Below are 24,643 nucleotides of genomic sequence, written 5' to 3' on the forward strand. Positions count from 1 at the left end.
GATAGGACAGCGAGATGAGCAGCCATCCTCATGAAATTGATCTCTAACATAAGGCATTGAGAAGTGAAAGAAATTCATTCATTTCCTTTCATGCAAATGTTATGAAAGTGTTGCCAACATAACGTAAGAAATCAGGTTTTTTTTTCTGGTGGCAGACCTTCCTCGTTAAAGTGGTCTATGAATACATTGGCAAAAAATCAGGAAAATGAACAACCCATGGCCACTCCTTCAGATACTACTACCTTTTTTTTTGGGGGGGGGGGGGGGGGGGAGGTCATAAGTGTCTTGGTGCTGTTAACAATAAAAAAAGGAATCTGTAAAAGTAAGTAATTGAAAAGTGAACATAAATAGGATTTTGGTAAAAACGTGATTCACTGTGAGTATCACTCCACAAACACTGCATTTCAATTTGTCCTCTTATCAACGAATCTTACACAAGAAGATCACAATACTGGGATAGTGCATAAGTTCATAGCATTTTTCCGCAAGTTTAATAAACACAACAGATGCACATAACAAAGACATTAATCAATAGTTTATTCTTTTTCACTATTTACAGCAGTGTGCCTACAGTGGGGTAACTCTTTGATTCCACAGTGGTTTTGAGGATAAAGAACTCATCAAGCTACATTGGGAGCACATTTTCATTTGGAAAAAAAGTTCCTTGAAGGTTGTTTGATAGAGAGTGGAAAGGTGAAACACAGAGTGCAAGATTAGGTGACTGAGTTGGGTGCAGAATGACTTCCCAACCCAACTCCTGTACAGTGTTTTTTGTCAGTCTAACAGAATGTGGGTGGGGGTTATCGTGGAACAGCATCATTTCATGCAGTCTTCCTGGTCACTGTTTTCAGACTACATCTGAAAGATATCTCAGTTGTTGACAATGAATGTCAGCAGTGATGGTTGTAGAAGCAATTCATACTACACCACACTGTCGCTGTTCCACCAGATGCATAATTCTCTCTCTTTTGTGGATGCATGCATGTCTTTGTATAGGAAGTTGCTGCTTTGTTTGAGCTCAAACATTCCTTTTTTTTAATCTTAATTTAGCGTAAAGATGTCATTTCTTATCACAACTAATGATACAGGGTAGGGACATTTGGGGTTGTTCACGAGCCAAGAGATGCTGAGCAATCAGAGATGCGCATATGGCAACCTGCTGATTTTTGTGATTTTGTCTTAGAGCGATTTTGACTTAGAGCTTGCAGTAACCATATACCTGATTTTTTAACATTCCCCATTCCATGCAAATTTCACACAATGGTGGAATGATCGCAGTTCATCACATTTGTCATTTTCGAGTACACTGACGTGAATCATGGTGGCTTCATGAGTTTATCAAGAATTAAGAAGGTTTTTAGATATGACAAACTTTTATTGGCAACATATTCTGTAGGCTGCAAGAATCCAGCTGCCACTAACTAATGCCCTAAAGAGGAAGAATAATAAGGAGAAACCAACCCGCACATTGGTCAATGAAAATGGCACATGCTTTTGCGGAAGGACGACGGTTCAATCCCGCGTCCGGCCATCCCGATTTAGGTTTTCCATGATTTCCCTAAATCACTCCAGGCAAATGCCGGGTAGGTTCCTTTGAAAGGGCACGGCCAACTTCCTTCCCCATCCTTCCCTAATCCTATGAGACTGATAACCTCGCTGTTTGGTCTCTTCCCCCAAACAACCAACAACATACTTTCGACGTGATTAAACAATCCTTACAGAACACTGTGACCTTGGCCCATTCCCCACGTATGGCACTTTTGTCCGTTACGGATGACACAAGTGAGAATGCTGTTGGTGCAGTGTTGCAACAGACAGTAGACAGCATCCAGTAACTTCTAGGGTTCTTTTCCTGCCAACTGAAGGGGACCCAACATTTGTGGTTGGCTTACGACCATGAATGGCTAGTGATATGTGAGGCAGTGAAATACCGATTAAGAGGGTTGGTCCATCACACTTTTTACAGACCAACTCACATTGGTTTGTGCTATCCACATTCCAAGTCATTACATGTACCCACCCCTGCTTCAGATACCTGGACTAATTTGCACAATTTACTTCCAACATCTGGCATGTAAATGGAGAGGGGCAATGTGGTAGCTGATTACATGTCACTCTTCCATGCCCTTAGTGCACCAATTGATTTCGGCAGGTTGGCCATGGAGAAGGACCAAGACAGACAGTTACATGCATTCTTGGACAACTCCAGCACAAGTTTACAGTTGCAACACATTCAGAAGCCTAACTCTAGCATGCACTTATAGTGTGATACATCACTTGGCAGGCCACACTCCTTAGTCCCAGCAAAATTCCATAAATCCATCTTTGATACCTTGCATGATCTAGATTAGATTAGATTAGATTAGATTAATACTAGTTCCATGGATCATGAATACGATATTTCGTAATGATGTGGAACGAGTTGAATTTTCCAATGCATGACATAATTAGGTTAATTTAACAACATACTTAAGTTAATATAACAACTTTATTTTTTTGTGTTTTTTTGTTTTTCTTTATTTTTTATTTTTATTTTTTTATTTTATTTTTTTATATTTTTTTCTTAATTTATATCTAAAAATTCCTCTATGGAGTAGAAGGAGTTGTCATTCAGAAATTCTTTTAATTTCTTCTTAAATACTTGTTGGTTATCTGTCAGACTTTTGATACTATTTGGTAAGTGACCAAAGACTTTAGTACCAGTATAATTCACCCCTTTCTGTGCCAAAGTTAGATTTAATCTTGAATAGTGAAGATCGTCCTTTCTCCTAGTATTGTAGTTATGCACACTGCTATTACTTTTGAATTGGGTTTGGTTGTTAATAACAAATTTCATAAGAGAGTATATATACTGAGAAGCTACTGTGAATATCCCTAGATCCTTAAATAAATGTCTGCAGGAAGATCTTGGGTGGACTCCAGCTATTATTCTGATTACACGCTTTTGTGCAATAAATACTTTATTCCTCAGTGATGAATTACCCCAAAATATTATGCCATATGAAAGCAATGAGTGAAAATAGGCGTAGTAAGCTAATTTACTAAGATGTTTATCACCAAAATTTGCAATGACCCTTATTGCATAAGTAGCTGAACTCAAAAGTTTCAGCAGATCATCAATGTGTTTCTTCCAATTTAATCTCTCATCAATGGACATACCTAAAAATTTGGAATATTCTACCTTAGCTATATGCTTCTGATTAAGGTCTATATTTATTAATGGCGTCATACCATTCACTGTACGGAACTGTATGTACTGTGTCTTATCAAAATTCAGAGAGAGTCCGTTTACAAGGAACCACTTAGTAATTTTCTGAAAGACAGTATTGGCAATTTCATCAGTTAATTCTTGTTTCTCAGGTGTGATTACTATACTTGTATCATCAGCGAAGAGAATTAACTTTGCCTCTTCATGAATATAGAATGGCAAGTCATTAATATATAATAAGAACAACAAAGGACCCAAGACTGACCCTTGTGGAACCCCATTCTTGATAGTCCCCCAGTTTGAGGAATGTGCTGATCTTTGCATGTTACGAGAACTACTTATTTCAACTTTCTGCACTCTTCCAGTTAGGTACAAATTAAACCATTTGTGCACTGTCCCACTCATGCCACAATACTTGAGCTTGTCTAGCAGAATTTCATGATTTACACAATCAAAAGCCTTTGAGAGATCACAAAAAATCCCAATGGGTGGTGTTCGGTTATTCAGATCATTCAAAATTTGACTGGTGAAAGCATATATGGCATTTTCTGTTGAAAAACCTTTCTGGAAACCAAACTGACATTTTGTTAGTACTTCATTTTTACAGATATGTGAAGCTACTCTTGAATACATTACTTTCTCAAAAATTTTGGATAAAGCTGTTAGAAGGGAGATTGGACGGTAATTGTTGACATCAGATCTATCCCCCTTTTTATGCAAAGGTATAACAATAGCATATTTCAGTCTATCAGGGAAAATGCCCCGTTCCAGAGAGCTATTACACAGGTGGCTGAGAATCTTACTTATCTGTTGAGAACAAGCTTTTAGTATTTTGCTGGAAATGCCATCAATTCCATGTGAGTTTTTGCTTTTAAGCAAGTTTATTATTTTCCTAATTTCAGAGGGAGAAGTGGGTGAGATTTCAATTGTATCAAATTGCATAGGTATGGCCTCTTCCATTAACAGCCTAGCATCTTCTAATGAACACCTGGATCCTACTATATCCACAACATTTAGAAAATGATTATTAAAAATATTTTCAACTTCTGACTTTTTGTTCGTAAAGTTTTCATTCAATTTGATGGTAATACTGTCTTCCTCTGCTCTTGGTTGACCTGTTTCTCTTTTAATAATATTCCAAATTGTTTTAATTTTATTATCAGAGTTGCTGATTTCAGACATGATACACATATTCCTGGATTTTTTAATAACTTTTCTTAATATAACACAGTAGTTTTTATAATTTTTGATAGTTTCTGGGTCACTACTCTTTCTTGCTGTCAGATACATTTCCCTTTTCCGGTTACAAGATATTTTTATACCCTTAGTAAGCCATGGTTTGTTACAAGGTTTCTTACGAGTATATTTAACTATTTTCTTGGGGAAGCAGTTTTCAAATGCATTTACAAAAATGTCATGAAATAAATTATATTTTAAATTGGCATCAGGTTCACGGTACACCTCATCCCAGTCTAACTGCTGTAGGCTTTCCCTGAAATTTGCAATTGTTAAATCATTGACTGAACGTACTACTTTGGAGGACTGTTTAGTATTGCTGAATGGAGCTATGCCATATATTGTAACGAGCTGTGCACCATGATCGGAAAGACCATTCTCAACAGGCTGAGCATTTATCTGGTTAAACTTATCTTGGTCTATAAAGAAGTTATCTATCAGTGAGCTGCTATCCTTTACCACCCGAGTAGTAAAATCAATAACGGGTGTCAAATTGAAAGAACCGAGTAATACTTCAAGGTCATTTTTCCTATTACCCTCTTTCAGAGAATCTACATTGAAGTCCTCACAAATAATAATTTGCTTCCCCCTGTCTGGCAGATAGCACAACAAGGAGTCCAAATTTTTCAGAAATAGATGAAAATTTCCTGATGGGGACCTATATACAGTTACAATTATAAATGTGCCTTTATTTAATTTAAGCTCACAGGCACATGCTTCTATATGTTTCTCTACACAAAACTTTTTTGTTTCTATACTTTTTGCACAATGATAACTTTTGACATATATGGCAACTCCTCCTTTCTCCATATTTTCTCTCATTACATGTGCAGAGAGCTTATAACCACTTACATTTACCTTATCCATATCAGTAACAATGTGATGCTCAGACAGGCATAGTATATCTATTTCATTCTCAGCTTCTAAATCTTCCAAACAAACCAGAAGCTCATCTACTTTATTCTTTAAACTCCCAATATTTTGATGAAACATACTTACATTATTTTTAATTATACTTTTATGAGAACCTTTCCTTATTCTAACATTTGCAGTACTCTCCTGTCTGAGTTTCTCATTGTGCTTAGGCCTAGTTCCTATACCAATGGTCACATGGTGTTCAGAGAGGCAGATTATGTCAATTGGGTTGGGTGACTTTAGTTCATCAATGCAATTACCTAGGACTGAGATACAACTTGGTGGAGATAAAATTTCTGGTGATTGGTGAATATTTATAATTGATAGCTGTGATTGGTGATCCAATGTGCTAGAATTGTGCTGTTGAATTTCTTTCCTAAACTGAAGATTTGTTTCAATCCTGACCTCTCGTAGAACTTGAAATCTTTCTGTCTTACCTATCCTAAAAAAGGTGCTGCTCCAACACCTGTAACCACTGGTATTTTACCCCTTAAATTTCCTGCTATTACCCCAGCCAGTTTCCCCTTCCCTTTCCTGTTGAGATGTAGGCCGTGCCTGGTATAGTCCCACCTACTGAGATAATCAACAGGAACCACACCAATATGAGCCCCCGCACCCAACACAAGCAGCCGTTCCAACTCCAAATTAACTCTCCCAACAGAAGAGTTCAAATGAGGCCGGTCATGGCATCTCAGGACAGATACAAATTCAACATTGGTGTGTCTCAATGCCGACGCAATCTTTACCAGGTCACACTCTATACTGTACCCAGGATCTCTGTCGATGCTGTTCCCTGGCCCTCCCACAATAACCACGGTGTCTTCCCTGGTAAATCCTTTACAGAGTGAACCTAAATCCTCTGTCACCTGATCCAGACTAGCACTTGGTTTGAAAAAATTTGTGACCTGGTATTCTGGTCCTAATTCCTCCTGCAGAAGTTGGCCTACACCTCTGGCATGAGAACTGCCTAACAACAAAACTTTCTTCCTTATCGATGACTTTCCTACATTCTTTTTCAATTTCCTATTGAAAGTTTGTTGTGTCCTGTCTACACCTACCTCTGCTTGAGGCTCATCAGTTTCTAACTGAAGCAACAGGTCAAACTTATTTTTGACATTCACCACAAAACTGTCAGACTTAGTTCTAGGCCTGTTCCTTCTGCTACCTGTTGCCACTTCCCACCTCTCTTTGCCCTTCTCCCTCCTTAACCTGTCCAGATCTTCCCTAGCCTGATCTAGCTCAGCCTGAAGGGCAGCAATTTTCCCCTCCTGTTCCACTATCTTCCTATCTCTGCTGCAAATCCTACATAACCACTGATGAGCCTGATCCACTTTCCCAACACCCACGCCACTGCAGTCCCCCCAGTGAAAAAAACTACTGCATCCATCACACCAAACCCCGGAACTAACAATTCTACGGCAAGTCAGGCACTTCTCACTCATGGCAAAAAATAATACTTTAGCTAGAATAAATCAATTAAATTACCGAAAATCAAAAAAAGGCGTTACAAGAATTAAGCCTATTCACAAATGTATATAAGCAAGTTTCTGATTTAAAATTCCGCTGGTTTTCTGAGATATGTATTAAAACAACGAAGGTATACGCTATTTATTATATATTTCACTCGATGGAATGAAAAAAGGGCAATTAAATGAGATACTTTAACTTTGATTCTCCAAAAACGTTACGAGAATAGGCCTATAAACAAATGTATATAGGCAAGTTTCTGATATAAAGTTACGCTGTTTTTCTGAAATCTGTATTAAAACAGTGAAGTTATACGCTATTTACGGTAGTTTACTTATTTGTTACCGAGAAACTAGTTAAATTACCTTGAAACAAGAAACAAACACGTTTACAAAATTTAAGCCTAAGCACGACTTCGCGAAGTTACGATCTTTTCGTGTTTTCTGAAAAAATACGCAAATAAAAGTCAAACCTTTAACGGCAAGACTAAACGATACACTAATGCACGTATTTAATTTGTTGTCAGCGTTAAACTAAATTATATTTCTGTCTAAATCACTTAACTTTCTGGAAATGGTTTCTGACGTCACTTACCCGGCAGTTCGTCCCAACACAAGGTTCATTATGGAGTGGTTTGTTTGGCCTGGGGTAAAGGCAGATTGCAAAAAGTGGATACGCACCTGGCTCCCTTGCCAACACAGCAAAACAGGACACCTCGCCTTCCTGCCACAAGGCACATTTGAAATACCTAAAGGACATTTTTTTCAACATGTACACTCGGATTTGATTAGACTGCAACCCAAATCCACAGGTTTCAGGTACACTCTGTTAGCTATCAACTGCACGACACAGTGATTGAAGCCGTCCCCTTAATGGATACAACAGCAGTTTTACTACAGAATTCTCTGTCATCAATATCTCATTTCGGGTGATCATTGCCTATCACAACCAACTAATGGCAGCAGTTCAAATCTCTTCTCTTTTAAGAATTTTGTACATTGATGTGTCATAGTTCACAATGGACTGAACCATTACCATGGGTTCTACTCCGTACACGAACATCTTATGAGGACAACCTGAAATCCTCTTTCGCTGAAATTTTCTACGGCAAATATCTGGTGCTACCTCCTGCAGACTTCCTGTTGCCTGATCTGTTGGTGGCAGCCTCAGAGTCGTCATTGGTGAAATACAAAGACAGATGTCAATTAACTCATGTCCATATACCGCCTCTCCATGCTCGCAGCATGTGGCAGGTTTTTGTACATAAGGTATTAGGCGACTGACCCACATGATGCTCTGAGACAACACAATTTGTGCTGCACTCCTGCAGCCTTATTACGGCTCCCTAAAGTATTCTGATGCAAGGAACAGATATTTCCCATCCCACTTATTCATAAACCTTCACCTGTCTTTGCAAAGTGCCTCAGGCAGCTTGGGTACTGGAAGACTATGAGGAAGAGGACAAACGGGCACTGCTACGAGCAAATCCTTCAACCATCATATCCACCTCTACTGATGAGGACCCTTGGTTGATCATCTTATACTGTTGGAGCATTCAGCATCCAATCACCTGTTTTGAGTATTGCCGATTATGACCTGCCCCACTCTTGCTATAACATACTGCATTTCTAAAGATTACATTCTGGAGTAGGGTCCCCTTCCCATTCACTCCACGATACTCCGTACTGGACGGGAGGGGGAGGGAGGCGGCTCCTTGGCAGCACTGACTGCCGAAATTGATATAGATACACAAAATCGACATTCAGAACAACGAACAAATATCTCTCTTTTGATTATTTTTATTGTTTCTTTCGATCATTTTGTCATTGTACTGCTGAGTACTATCATGACTGAAGTGTTTATATCTTTTTGTGTGTACAATTTGTGGCAACTATATCCACATATTATTCTACATATTGATTACTATAAGGGTCCCAAATTTGCATTAATCAAGAACAGCTATGTCATTAGCAACATTCCAGACAATTTTAGTGAAATGCGTAATTTTACAATTTTATACCTCTGGCACTAGGGTCAGTCCTTGCAAAATATTCAAACTTTGTCAACTTCTGATTTAGAGTATCTCATCTCTCAATCCTGTTGATGATTTCTCTTCTGCTTTGCTGTGTGTTTTAAGCTTATTACTTTGTGTGTGGTTTCATCACCAGTTTCACATTTTGTGGTAAAAAGGTTTGCGACCCTTCACTGTCTCTCCCTGTGTTTTCTAATAAAACTCTGTTCACTACAGTATTCAGAGATGTGCCAACCCAGAACACATGTTCAAATAATTTATAGAAGCTTTTGATCTATTGTAGAGATGCAATCTCAATTCAAGTCTAGTTGAAGACAATAATATAAAGCTTGTTAGCTGTGGTTCTACATACCATGCATATGATACCATCTTCTATTAAGACCACAAACAACATTAATGAGAAAATGTACTGGTAAATTAGGTTAGAAGCCTCTTGAACAGATATCAGTCTAATATTTAGTTTTCATCTGCATATAATATTTTAATGGTTTATTTTGTAGATCCAATAACACTGATTTATACTGGAAGGCAGCAATGTGCAATAGTATGCAAAATAAGCAAGCAGTAGTGAGATATATTTATAGGTTAATGTTAATCACACGAGACTGACTTCCTCAACCAGGTTATCAATGTGTTCATTCTATTTTAGAACTGAGTCACAAGTATCCTAAAAATGTTTCTTACACAATCAGATACAAGCCTTTGAATTTATTTCTGACAGTCTCTCCTTGTAGAGTTTCTCTTCATTTTCAGCCATTCTTCCAAATTCCTTATCATCAGCGGCACCTATTCAAACACAACAATAACCGTTTTAATTCATCAATTTATATTATCTCTAATCAATGAGCACTGTGTCCCATATCATTGTGTAACAACACATAACAGGATTTCTGGGATCAATAAAAAACAAATCAAATATTAGATGGATTGTATGTTCCACAGAGACTTCCTTATTAGACAAATGCAAGAATAAGCAGTTGCGTTACTACTAGTTCTGAGGTTGAGTGTTTAAAATTGTGTGCGTTTAATACTTTTACCTCCTTTTAATTCATTCAAAACATCCAAAGACTCTTCCAAATGCTTCTTCTTATTGAGGATGTCAATAATCGGTTGCAATTCAGTAAGTCTTTTTGAATCGGCAACACTACCACGCACTAACATATTGTACTCCGAGATTAATTTATTAGTGTAATTCTTCAAATCTAAATCGCCCACACAAACGCCACCGTGATACAAAGACCTAACGAAATCATTAATCTGCCTGTTTTTAATGTATGTATGTCGTGATGCATATTCTAGTCCGTCTGGTAAACGAACTGCCAGTTTTAAGATTTTCCGAAGTCGGTGCAGCCGAGCCGCACAATTCAGATTCATCATTCATCACACGACCGCTTCCTCTCACAACTGTATAGTGTATACACAATACACAACAATAAACAAACTTCAAAAGCAAAGACGTATGAAAGTGCAACTACATCACAAACATGACCTCACACAGTCGATATCACAGTCGTCGATATCTTATTAACACGATTTGTTTGATGTATAGATTAATAAAAATAATCTGCTTTTAACGTTAAATACTTGTTATTATCAAATTAACTTTAAAAATTAATACAATGATAAAAATGAACAGTTATACTAGTGGTTTTCGACAGATGGTTGTGCTCTTTAGTCTATGATGTTAGACGGGAGTAGTGGTGTGCCGCGTTAGTTTGGTTGCAATAATTGACCTGCCAAATGAATGATGTTGGGTGATCATGGTAGGATTTTTCTTTTCAAGTTTATTTCTTGTGTAGTTACCAGTTAAACGTTGCGTTTTTCTAACTTAGTGGAGAACTAATTAGACTAATGTAAGAATACTTCTCGCAGGCAATAAATAATAGGAAAAATCTCCGTTCTGCAAAACTTGCATTTTAGTAATAATACGAAAGGAGAACAGATGAGCAAGAAACAAAGCAACATTTTCCAGTTGCGAAACAATGTCAGCGCGTAATACTGTCTTGTCCGTTCTGTCACCGTTACTTTTTTCCATCCCGTTGACGATGTCTGAGGAGACGTTATTTGATAGTAGATTTCTGTAGCGAAGAATATTTGAATAAGGCGACCATCCGTTCCATTTTTTTCGAGACAGTTGCGACGTTTGTGTCCCACATTTTTTTCCCGAAAGTAATACGGGACACCCATTTGCCCAGGATTAGCAATTATAAAGCGGTTTAAGCCCCTAGGCTGAATTAGATATTTATTTCATCTGTATCGCTATGTATTATTATTATTTCATTTCAGTCAGACTCGTGCATTTCTCAAATTTACCCGAGTTAGTGGAGTTATTCTTTTCTTCCTGGCACTAAGGCCGCTACTAAAAGGGCATTTTCTCACGTGAATGATATATGGACCAGTGACAAAACACAGCTTCTTATATGAATTATGAGTGCAGTGTTAATGATTAGAGTGAATTATGATAAAACTAGGGTTGAATTTTTTCATATGCAGTTCAAGGATGCAGACATTCTGAAGAAAATTGACAACACTGATAAATACAGTTTGTTTGCTTGTAGGAAGTACTAATAAAATATAAATGAACGTACATTTTGTAATGAATTAAAGTGACGTTTTGTATTTATTACATTTAATTAATTTTTAGCAATATCAACATTTTTATTGTGTCTCAAATTTGGGTCTAGAAAATATGGTCACCTTGGAATTAATCAAGATGAATGCTATGTCTACCTTTTATTTTCATGCGCGAAAGATATAAATACTTTGTAATGTATGTGGTTCGTCCCACAGTGAGAGACCTTAATATAAGATGCTCCAGTGGCGCCATTAAATTGTTATTCTTTTGCTTTTATATAATATTTGAAAGTAGGCCTTCTGTTGTGTGTGAAATATATATAGGTCTATATATTTTAATGAAGATGCTTAATTTATGAAACAGTAGTTGTATACCAAAATTTCCACCTACCTATGATGAAGTGATGTAGGCCTAAAACAAGAGAAACAAGATTTTATGCTGATCAGTTTGGAATTTGGTGAGACCTCAGTGTGATAGTAGTCTTCCAGTCATGTAGGATTTTTCAGCTTATGCAAGGAAAGAAAGAAACTGAAGCCTTTGTTGCGTAGTCTGATGCAGTCCTCCATGCTACTCTGTCCTGTGCCCCTTTCCCACTGAAAAGCTACTGCAGCCTATATCATTTGAACCTATTTATAGTATTTGAGTCTTTCTCTCCCTCTACGATCCTCCCTCCACACACAGTTCCTTCAAGTAGTAAATAGATGATTCCTTTATGTTGCAGAATGTCTCCTGTCAATTACTTCCTTCTTGTAGTCAAGCGCTCTCTCTCTCTCTCTCTCTCTCTCTCTCTCTCTCTCTCTCTCTCTCTCACACACACACACACACACACACACACACACACACACACACACACACACACACACACACACACACCATTGTCAGTCTACATATTATAACATCTCTACTTTCGCCATCATCAGTTATTTTACTGAGCAATAGAAAAACTCTTTACTACTTTAAATAGGCCAAGTGGATTTGATCTAGTTATCGCCTTTGGCCACTGACATAATGTTAATGGCTGCCCAGATGTTACCTTGTAATGGGTGTTTTCTTCGTTTGATTGCTAGTTGGTGAAGTCAGCGAATTTGAAAAGGGAAGGTGGGGGGACTGATTGTTCTGACAGACTGATCTGTAGCTTAGCCCAAGGCCTAGGTTAGGTGGGAAAGTGACAGTTTGGTTGTGAGGTGGCATAGCCAGCAAATATGAAAGCAAGAAAGAAAACTAGTTGTAGTGGCTGACTGCTCTGTAACTCAGCGTGTTGAAAAATCATCTCCCATATTTTGTTGTTGTCGCCATGTTTACGACGTTTGTTGCATGTTTCCTACATTACTGGTCAAAGCCAATGATTAGTACTGAATACACATTGTTATCCCCTCTAGTGTATCGCTTCCTAATATATTTCGCTCGGCATCACCTTTTTTTTAATACGTCCTTTGCTGTCCCTGACAGAATTAAAATGCCATTGACAAACCTCAAACTTCTTACTTTTTCTCCCTGAACTTTAATTCTGTCTCCAATTTTTTTGCTTCCTTTACAACTTGCTCAGTTTACAGATTGAATAACATTGGGCATACACTACAACCCTGTGTGTGATTCCCTTTTGAATTACAGCTTCCCTCTCATGTCCTTCAACAGATGACTGCAGTCTGATTTCTGTACAAGATGTAGGCCTATATAAACTTTCAATTTCCGTATTTTATCCCTGGAACATTCAGAATTTCAAACAGTGTGTTCCAGTCAACACTGTCACAAGCTTGCACTAAGTCTACAAATGCTGTAAATGTAGATTTGCCTTTCTTGAACCTATCTTGTAAGATGAGTCATAGGCTCAGTATTGCCTCGCATATTCGTACATTTTTCCATAATCCAAACCGATTCTCCCTGAGCTGAACTTATGCCAGTTTTTTCACTCTTCTGTAAATAATTTGTGTCTGTATTTTGCAACCATGACCTATTATGCCGATAGTTCAATAATATTTGGACCTGTCACCACCTACTTTCTTGGGAATTTGAATTATTACATTCTTCTAGCAGTCTGAGGGTATTTCCAGTGTCAGACATAGCTTGCACATCAGGTGGAAGAGTTTATTCATGGCCAGTTCTCCCAAAGACGTCAGAAGTTCTGAGGTAATGTCTTCTATTCTAGGGGCCTTGTTTTGACTTAAGTCTTTCAGTGTTCTGTCATATTCTTCCCACAGTATCGTATCTTCCATCTCATCTTCATCTAATTCCCCTTGCCTTTCTATAATGTTGACTTGAAGTTCATTTCTCTCGTATACCTCCTTTATATACCCCTTCCACTTTTCAGTTTTCCCTTCTTTGGTTAGTACCAGTTTTTGTATCTGAGCTGTTGATATTCAAGCAGTTGCTTCTCTTTTCTCCAAAGGCCTCTTTAATTTTCCTAGAGGCTGTGTTTATCAGTCCTCTAGTAATACACGTTTCTGTAGACTTGAGTTTGTCCTCTTACCATTCCTGCATAGCAGTTTTGCAGTTTCTGTTGCCTAATGCTCACTCTGAAACTCTCAACAATCTCTGATTCTTTCAGCGTATCCAGGTCTCATTATCTTAATTTTCTGCCTTTCTTGCAATTTCTTCAGTTTTAATCTGCAGTTCATAAGCAATGAACTATGGTCCAAGTTCACATCTGCTCCTGGAGATATCTTCAGTTAAATACTGTTTGAAAATCTGTGTCTTATCATTATGTAATGAACCTGAAGCCTTCTAGTGTTTACAGATGTCTTCCATGTATACAACCTAGTTTCAGCAATGATTAAATTATGCTCTGTGCAAAATTCTTCCAGGCAGCTTCTCTTTTATTACTTCCCTGCTTTCCATATTCTACTGTTTTTCCTTCTTTTCCTTTTCCTGCTGTTGAACTCATCTCCCACCACAATTAAATTTTCCTCTCCCTTAATCATCTGAATGATTTCTTTTGGCTCATCACACATTCTTTCAATGTCTCTGTCATCTGTGAAGCTCGCTTCTATTACCAAGGTGGGTTGTTGGCTTCATGTCTGTCTTGGTTATGATAATGTGTTCACTTTGCTGTTAATAGTAGCTTACCCGCATACTTGTTTTCATAGTCATTATTAGTCTTATATACAGGTACACAAACACGTAACAACAAGTAAGTAAATTTACAGATGAGTGTAACGAGGATAGTCTTGCTGAAGGAACCATCCTGGCGTATGCCTGAAGTGATTTAGAAAAACCTTGGTGACCTCAGGATTCCTGAACTGGGCAGTGAGATGCATGGCTGTCGAAGTGGAAAAGTCATTAGCAGGCAGGCTCTGGGAAAACTGCCACACCTCAGTTTTGTATGGCTTTTTCGGGCAAGAAGGGTTTTGTCTGATTGGACACTTATTTCCATAGGTGCTTATGAGACCGAGATGGAACCCTCAAAATTTTCTCCTCTTCCTCCCAGCGGCATGGGTGGGCCACTGGTAGATACTAACACCCAATCCAACAAGAGGGCTCATGAGCCAGTCCTCCTCACTCAGGAATTATTTCCAAAACTATTGGTTCTAGTAACAGAATGTATGCTGGCAATCAGAATGTGCTTTTAACAGTTAAAAGAAAAGAGGGATCCTTTGAAAAATTATTGCCTTTATGTATTCAAAAAAAGTTTAGAGAGCGTTGCTGGCACTTCAAAATCGGTCAAGTAATTGCACAGTGAAACACTGTTGGTTGAAACATGTCATTTCCAATAAGCGATGAACCGCCAGAAAGCTAAATGCCTTGGGAATATACCATCGAAATGGAGCTACACAACAACTTGAACTACAGCAAAGACTTAGTTTTTTGTAGAGATCTTTTAGATATTCCCAGTGAAGAATTGATAGATGAGTGGCTCAGGAATGTATCTTTGATGTGCAAAATATGAAACATGTGGGTGGGAATCTGGTAAAATCTGACTACTGACTCCTTCAATAGCACTAAAGCCCCAGAGAATATAAAAACAGGTTTCCTTCACTTAAACGTGTGGCCTCATGACCCGAACCAAATGCGCTGTTTTAAATGCCAGCACTTTGGGCACACCACTCTAGGATAGAAAGGAGAAGCCACTTGTGATAAAAGTGATAAGGCTGCCCATGAAGGAGTCAGTTGTTCGTTTCACTTGAAGTGTTTCAATTGTTCTGCGGATCACTCTGTCTGGAGTAGGGACTGCAGTATACTCCTTGAAGAAAGGAAGATCCAGGAACTTAAAACAACTAAGTGCACCCCTTATGTGAGGCCAAAAAAAAATCTATAAAGCCATGGTGCCTCCCACATTCACTACATTGTTAATTTCTGCTCTTAAAAATCCTATTCGAACAGCCGATGCCACTAGTCATATAGTGGTTGATAGACTTAAAAATAGAAAGGCTCCTGACCCAGATGGAACACTTTCGGAAACTCTTAAAAAAGCTGTCACACAGATCACCCCCCCCCCCCCCCTTTCTAACGGACGTGTTAAACAATGTCTGACAACAAGGAAGAATCCCTGCTCTTCAGAAAACTGCCAATGTGTTAATTATTAAGAAATCGGAGGACAGCGACCCAACTGGCCCCAGAACATACAGACTAATCTGCCTCCTAAACACTTTCGCTAAGGTACGGGAGCAGCTCCTTTGTGATCAACTACACTCACACAGGCAGCTCTTTGGCCTAAGTTCACACCAATATGGTTTTGGGACAAAAAGAGTAGTAGATGATGCAATTAATCATGCATTAGAAATAATACACAAGACAAACAATAAATACATAGTTACAATTTTAATGTAAATTGCAGGTGGTTTTGATAACCTTTGGTGGCATCCATTTTTTGCTAGGTTGAGAGAGATGCAACTACCAACTGCCCTATATAACAACAACTTACTAGATTATTGCAAAAATAGAAGAGCAGAGTGGGTAGCATGTCACCAGAAAGTAGTCAAGAAAATAATGAAATTATGCCCACAGGGCTAAATCTGTAGACTAATATTTTGGGATATTGCTATTGGGGCATTCCTAAACATTTTGGATGTGGATGAGAGGGTAAATGGGGTAGTTTCTTATGCAGACGACTTATTAGTCATTGGATCAGCAAACTCACGAGTCCGTCTAGAAAACAAAATAAGTGATTGAAGTAACCAGAACAAACTTACAATAGCTGCAAACAGAAAAGTATATCTGTTACTCAAAAGGCCACTGAAAAACAATCCAGTTTTAAATGGGATAATATTAACATAAAGAGGAACCCAGTAACTTGATATTTTTAATACATATTGATGAAAAACGTACTTTTAATATCCATACAAGACTGGCTATAGACAAAGCGTCAAAACTGATCCACAAACTAGCAACCACACAATACTCACTACCTCTGCAGATGCTATGAACGTATCACACAGCTCTCTTGGAAGCTATAGCATGCTTTGCAGTGAGTGCATGGGCACACTGTCTGTGTCTAGTGACCCATAGAAACATAGTGAGGCAAAGACAGAGGAACATACTATTCGGGGTGTGGGGTGTTTTGGCACCACATCAGTAAAAGCCTTATTTTTGATACTGGGGAATTGACTCATTGGCATCACAGCCTGCCACAGAGCAGTGGCATACTGGCTACAGAGGGGCAAACACAACAAGCTTTGAGAAATAACTGGAAAACATCATAGGGAGGCATCAGTTAAAGAGCTGGCGCATTAACACGTGGCAGTGGGAGTGGGGGACGACCAATAAAGGCCTTCGCATTTTCTCCTCCTTCATCAGTATATAGAGACAACTGAAGCTGAAGCTTGCAGATCCAACCTACGACATGGTTCACTTTTTGACCGGCCGTGGCCCGTACTCCGCACATTTGAATCACGTGGGCTTTAGCCAGAGTGATATGTGCTTATGCGAGGTATATGGGTCTCCTGAACACGTGCATTACATGGCAACACCCTCTCACACGTAAGACCTATAACGGAATATAATGACATCAAAGAAATGGTATGAGACCCAGACAAATGGTGTGCTCTTGGCAACATTGCTGATAAGGTTTCAAGAACACTATATGGTGCCTATAGGCAAGAAAATCCATATGGAAGATCTTGAACAGACACACAGTAAAGATCCTTAGAGGACACAAACTCCGACACAGCCACAGACACTGATGTAGCTGCAGACACAGAAAATGACAACAGAAACAACAACAACATTAGACACAGACTCATAACATATAGGAGTATGACACCTGAAAAGTTAGTTATAAGAAAAGCAATCATAGCATGTGATTGGTTCATGTACCTAAACTGCACTTTAAATATGATGACTAAACAATGTAAAGGAAAATTACTAATATAAGCAACGAGACAATCATTATATATGAGGATATGCCATATGGGTAAGCAATGCTCGAAGTTTAAGTTCAGAGGCTTCCCTCTTGCATATGGCACTGGTCAAGTGAAACAGCGTCACTCACAGAAACGTACAACATAACAGCACACATACAACATATAGAACTATGTCTAAATATAGTAACACTAATAGTGCAATGGGTATGCCCTGCATAAGCATGTAAAAGGTGTAATAAGTAGTACAGTTCTTGGACAGTAGAAACAAATACACACAGAGTCACTCGTGATGTATTTTATTTAGTAATGCAAGAAGACATAATTTTGTATGCTGCTTCAGGTGGGACAGGCACTATGTTTTTGCCGAGGCCCTCCCACCTGGAATAGCAACAACATGAGATTATAGTTCTATAACTTACATGTTACATATTTTTTTAACAGTTAAAGAAAATTTGTAGATCATCCCTTTTTTATCTTTCTATTATTTTATTCTAAATTACTAATGTTTATTACTTTAACTCCTACAACTAAGTTAATTTTATCTCTAATTGATTGTTGTTACCCTAGTATTATTGCTCAAAACAAATTCTGCTAGTAGTGTGGAACAATATACTATTACATGTAAAATTGTATACTGTATGACCAGTTTTTTAAAATCTCAGACAGCAGATCTTAAATAAATGCAATGAAATATCAGTACTACTACCTGCTTTTGTTAACCCACATGTAAAGCTGTATTTAAAAGCCCATAACACATCCTACCCCAACACCCTCCCTTCCTCTCCCCCCTTTTGAGCTCACTACCCTGGTGGAAAGACAGGGTGAAAGTGCAACTCCCCTGATAAATGTCTCCCATACCACAGTGGAACATGAATGGATTCAGTACTCATGTGGAGGAACTGAAACTCCTAGCCCAGGCACACTGTGTAGGTGCCTGTTCACTAGAGACACATTTTGAAGTGCTGATGCCCCTGTGCTAAGCAGCTACACCCTCCACCAGAAGGATGGCCTGACTGTTGAAAGAGCCAAGGGAGATGTCGCTGCTTTTGTTACTGCCATGCACCACTCCTCTGCTCACGCCTTGCTTACTGATCTACAAGCAGTAGCCATTGAAGTTCACATGGATCAGAGGATCACTGTCTGCCCACTGTATTTACTTCCACAGGGTGTGATGGACTCTGGGACTGTCTCAGGTCTTGTAGAACAATTCCACCACCCATTTCTCCTACCAGGTGATTTCAGTGCCAATAATGTATTATGGAACTCGAACTATATTTAGTTTGGAGAGCCTTGTAATGTCCCAGGGCCTATGTGTATCCTCAACTGAGGCCATCCCACTCGTTTTTCAGCTGCTACTGGGTTGTCCTCAGCCATTGACCTCTCTTCCTGCTCTCCAGCCCTCACAAATTCTGCTCAAAGGGAAGCAACTGATTCCCTTCATTCCAGTGACCATTTCCAAAGGTCTCACCTTACCCCCCACTCCCAAATTCAGTCATGCAGAACTTGTTAAAGGCCTTCTCTTCTTCTCCTGGTGTCTATAGTGGAAACACTTTTTCGTCACCAACCCTACTAATCAGACTCAACCAAAGACCAATGTTGAACCGTGCCTAACTCAGTTCACTCCTCCATCCAACCATGATCCACCCCCACTGCCCCCAAATCACCCCCTGTTAACTTTCCAGAATTTCTTAACCTCAAGCCTGGCCTCACTATCTTTCCTCAAATCCCTCAACATGCAAGCTAATGTTGTGTCTGCAGGGAGAATTTGCAATCCGCCATCTAAAAACCTATCCTGACTTAATAATCCTACCTGCTGACAAAGGCTCCACCACTGTTGTTTTGAACTGCAAGGATTACCTGGCAGAAGATCTCCACCAGCTGTAGCTACTTCCACCCATAGTGACCCCATTCCAGAAATCCAGCAGGATCTCCAGTCACTCCACAAATCCTTAGGTCCATCTCAGAACCTCTCCCCAGAGTCCATCTCTCTGCTCAACCCTACCACTCCCCTCACTCCTACCTTCTACATGCTTTTTAAAGTCCATAAACCCAACCATCCAGGAAGCTCCATTGTGACCGGTTACTGTGCCCCCACTGAGAGAATCTCTGCTCTCTCAGACCAACACCTTCAACCCAATACCCGGAACCTACCTTCTATATAAAAGATACCAACCATTTCCTCCACCGGCTCTTCACAGTTCCTTGACCACATGGCGTTCTGCTCATCACTATTGATGCCACCTCCCTTTACACTAATGCCCATGGCCTTATCTCTATTGAGCACTACCTTTCCCAACCCCTTAGGACTCCAAACCAACAACCTCCTTTCTAGTCATCAAGATCATCCTTATCCAAAATTACTTCTCCTTTGAAGGCATCACAAACAAATCCGGGGTACGGCTATGGACCTGTCCTATGCCAACCTATTCATGGGGCATCTAGAGAAATGCTTCCTAAACACCCAGAATCCTAAATCCCTCACCTGGTTCAGATTCATTGATGACATCTTTGCAGTCTGGATTGAAGATAGGACACCCTGTCCAGGCAATTCCATGTCAAATCAACAAGTGCTACAGCCTGACCCTCTCAGATTTTTTTGAAATTAAGTATGCATATACTACTCATAAATCATGACACAAATTAATTTTTTCACATTTTTCTGACGAAAAGTTTCCGAGTAATGGCCCTTCAGAAATTGAAAAGATGACAAATTTTTGACTCGCAGAACAATGTTGTTTTCTTTACAACTCGTGTTTTAATTAAGCTACAACAATAAAATTTACTTCATTGGAAAGCTCTTTTAAAGAGCTTTTATATGATACCAAACATCATTAGTTTAATATATAGATACACATTGTTTATAAAAACAACATTGTTGAATTTATCGAATTTTGAAAAACTGTATTTTTAAAATTCTTAAAATAATATATGTTGAAGATACACTTCACATCTACATATTCTGAAAGTTTCAACTTGGGATGTGCATGGGATCACTATCAAAAGCAATTTTACGTTAAGGGTGGTGCTTTAAAATTCCTAAAAACTAAATTATTTTAGATATTAGGCCTATTTCTCACCAGCTGTATGTTGTTGTAAAATGTGGAAATTAACATTAAGTTATAATTGACAAACGAACATGTTTTATGCTTCTGTAATTAATAAATACAAAACGAAAACTCAAAAAAATTACAGAAAAATGAATACCTGTCATCAGACGTAAATTCAGTTAGTAATTACTATTATTTACAAATAGACGTCTTATTAGTGCACTTCTTCATACTTCAAACTAATCAGTCTGTTGCACATCAACATTTCTGCACTGGATAACTTATATGTTCGCCCAGTAGCAGTTTCAGGGTTCACGATTGCCACTACTTCCCTACTGCTTATGGAGAGAATGTCTGGATGACTCGGAAATGTAAAAGATGGTGATGGTCCATGGGGATGTAAGAAACTAACTGTGATTTCATCCTTCTCCTGATTTTTTTCAAGTACATAGGTTAACCACCAGTCTCCATTATAATCACAGGCAACATATGTCTTTGAACAGTATTGTATCACTCTCAAAACTGTCACCAGTTCAATTTTACTATCATCAGAGTTTGAATACACTTTTGTTATTATTTTTGTCCTTGCTAAAAGGAATAAAAGTGTGAAGTTTTTATGTCCCTACAATTTTGCAGCATTTCTCAAATCTCTCCATAAGTTTCATTTCTTCATTTTTGCGATCTTCTTTAGTAGTGTACTTGAAGTTCATTCCTTCTATTTTATCCTTGGCAAACATATAAAGTTGTTTAGGTGTCATTATTTGATCACTGTATGGCCTTTGCAGACTTGCTCGAGCTGCAAGTCATTTAACTGTTTCACCAACACCATCACTATCTCCCTTCCCATGCGAGGTGGCTGAAAAATGCTATTCAGCTTCAGTTTGGAAATCATCTTCATGATGGCACAGGTTGATAAAGTTCTTCCTATTTTTATAACTAGCTGCTGCTCCATCAGAGAAATAATATATTTTTCTTGGTTTTCTCCCGAATTTAACAGTCAGGAAGTCCATCAAGTACGATTGGAACAAATGCACAGCAACAGTGTCATGTGTTAGGTATTCTGATATGATTACAAGACTTGTGTGCTCGAGTTTGTTCCCATACTTGTAATAAGCAACAATGGGATGAATCGTTGCTTGCATGTTTGTCCAGTGATAGCCTTGAACTTCGTCCTGGATGACAAAGGAGTAATTCCCAGAAAAGTCACAGATCACTAAGACCTCGCCTTCTTTAAGTTCATTTCTCAGTCTCTTTTGGAAGGTTGATTGTTGACTAGCAACAAATGAATGTCGTGTAAGTGATTTTAATTTATCAAAAAACAATCAATGAAGTTGTCAGATGATTTTATGATTGTTTCTAGAGATGTGTGATCAACGGAAACCCATTGCTGATAAGTTACATTATCAATATCATTAGTATTCAACAAATCTTGTAAATATGTCTTAAATGTTTCTGGGCCAGGGCAGAATTTACATTCACCAAAATGACAAGCAGATAATGACGGATTACGTACAACTCTTGCAATGCAGTCTTTGTAAGTTTTTATTGTATTATCTTCATCCTTTGTCAGCTGAGGAATGTTATATCCAGTCAGCATCAGTTTGAAGTTTTGATGGGTAGTACACACACAGACACTATGTGTACCACTACTTCCAGCTAAACACAATTTTTGGGACGTAGGTCTGCAAACTTTGAAAATCCATTGTGGAGCTCTGGATGGTTGTCTTTAAAGTTCACGTAAATTTCTTTCAAATTACTTAAAACTAGCCATTTTTGTACTTGCAGCTTTTCTCCGTTATCTCTCACAAGCACAAAATCTTTTTTCCCCGGCATTGCCCTGCTTATCTCATCAGAACAATAAAAGTTTCTAACAAAATCGGCAGTTGTTTGATCAAGAGTCTTGCCAGGTTTTGGGTTTGGTGAAGACAAAATTCCATTGGCCTTCACCAAATCTTTTACTCTTCGAGCCATGTAATTTGTTACATTAAATTCATCTTGAAGCTTCTTAACACTCCAGCTTTTAGGTAAAATGGTAAGAATTTCCATCTGTTTACTTCGAGATGTACATGTACGAAATTTATCTTTCAGCTGACTGATCATCTCAGATTCTGCATGATCATGTACCTCTTCTTCTTTTTCGGAAGGAAGCAATAATATCTTTGTTTGGATTGTTGAAGTTAATTTAGTTAGTTTTTCGTTAGGATATTTTGCTTCACACAGTCGTTTCTTATTAATTGGCGATCCACCAATGGACTGCAAAGAAGCATTCAACCTTTCTAAGGCCTCACTTGCTGCAATGTCTTGTACGTCACTATCACATAAAACCTTTTCACTTTCTTGTTCCACCACAGAATACAGTGGATCATCATCATTTTCTGTGCTAGACGTATCACAAATTTCTATTTGTGCAATTTTTTTACGGCAGTTATCACACCCTTTTTGTTTTAAAGTTAAGAAAGGTTTTATTGCTATCATCCATTGTGAAACAGGCCGTAAGTTTTTCTTGTGGTTATTGTGGCCCTTTTCATTAAATGGATTACAGCACAAAGCTGAAATTTTAGGCATTTTATATTTATCAAGTGAACAAACTAATTTTAAAAAAATGTTTTTGAAGTTGAATGCCTCAGCTTTCTATATTGAATACTACACAATATTACTTCTCTATTGTTTCACTTCCTGTAAAAAAATATTTCATTATCTTAATAGTATGCAAACATTAACTGGTTGTAGGCATACAAACTTACAGACTCTTGTGAGGTTTGTACAAAAGTACCTTCAAGCTAGATTCAAAACACATTTCAGAGTTAATCACATAATTTCACTACAGCTGCCTCACAACAAAAGAATGTGTGGGTCACTTTCAACAATAGGTGAAAATTAACCAGAGATAAAATACTGAATAGTTTGCAGATAGTAACACCAAAGAATCATTTTATATATAATCTTTAAAATGAGAGATAGCTTCCTTTTTTCCCCCCTCGTGGTTTTACAGCTATTAATAAACAGTTAGCACTAGAAAGTTAAATAAGCAGTTATTCGTTTCAAAAGTACAATTTGTGGACCATGTAACAAAATCTAACACTGTAATATTTTCATGTGTAGCAAAATAATAGAAATTCACCTATCTGACTGTGATTTTGGAGAAACGTGGTAAACATAAAAGTGCTTTTGATAGTGATCCCATGCTCATCCCAAGTTGAATCTTTCAGAATATGTAGATGTAAAGTGTATCTTTCATATATATTTTTTTGAGAAATTTAAAAATACAGTTTTTCAAAAGTCGATAAATTCAACAATGTTGTTTTTATAAACAATGTGTATCTATATGTTAAAATAATGATGTTTGGTGTCATATAAAAGCTCTTTAAAAGAGCTTTCCAATGAAGTAAATTTTATTGTTCTAGCTTAATTAGAACACGAGTTATAAAAAAAACAACTTTGTTCCGCGAGTCAAAAATTTGTCATTTTTTCAATTTTTGAAAGTCCATTACTCAGTAACTTTTTATCAGAAAAATGTGAAAAAATTAATTTGTGGTACTATTTATGAGCCCTATAGGCATACTTAATTTCATTTTAATCCAAGAGGGTAAGGTTGAAAACGATGGTTTCATTTGTTGATTTGACGTGGAATGACCTGTCCACATTTTTCCAGAACCTCAACTACTTCTCCCCCATTTGCTTCATCTGGTCCTACTCAACCCAACAAGCCACCTTCCTAGATGTTGACATCCACCTCAGAGATGGCTACATCAGTACCTCCATCCATATCAAACCTACTAACCTCCACCAATACCTCCACTTTGACAGCTGCTGCCATTCCATACCAAGAAGTCCCTTCCATACAGCCTGGTCACCCATGGTCATCGC

At 38.1% G+C, this 24,643-nt stretch overlaps 2 protein-coding genes across 3 annotated transcripts in view; one reads left to right on the top strand and one right to left on the bottom strand.

Annotated features, from left to right (window-relative positions):
* The window catches only part of LOC126483667 (peptide chain release factor 1-like, mitochondrial), a 69,196-nt gene extending 58,883 nt beyond the window's left edge, over positions 1–10,313 (bottom strand). Inside the window, exons 1-2 of the mRNA XM_050106731.1 lie at positions 9,896–10,313; positions 9,559–9,644 (exon numbers count right to left, since the gene is read on the bottom strand). Of these exons, the coding sequence (XP_049962688.1) occupies positions 9,559–9,644; positions 9,896–10,235 (426 nt within the window). The 5' untranslated portion in view covers positions 10,236–10,313. The remainder of the gene's footprint in view (positions 1–9,558; positions 9,645–9,895) is intronic.
* Positions 10,314–10,540: 227 nt separating this feature from the next.
* Positions 10,541–24,643, top strand: part of LOC126484378 (scm-like with four MBT domains protein 2) — a 194,327-nt gene continuing 180,224 nt past the window's right edge. For both annotated transcript variants that reach the window (XM_050107866.1, XM_050107867.1), the window contains exon 1: positions 10,541–10,621. In XM_050107866.1, the coding sequence (XP_049963823.1) occupies positions 10,603–10,621 (19 nt within the window). In that variant the 5' untranslated portion in view covers positions 10,541–10,602. The remainder of the gene's footprint in view (positions 10,622–24,643) is intronic.

Source organism: Schistocerca serialis, chromosome 6 (genome assembly GCF_023864345.2).
Source record: "Schistocerca serialis cubense isolate TAMUIC-IGC-003099 chromosome 6, iqSchSeri2.2, whole genome shotgun sequence".
Taxonomy (NCBI): Eukaryota; Metazoa; Arthropoda; class Insecta; order Orthoptera; family Acrididae; genus Schistocerca; species Schistocerca serialis.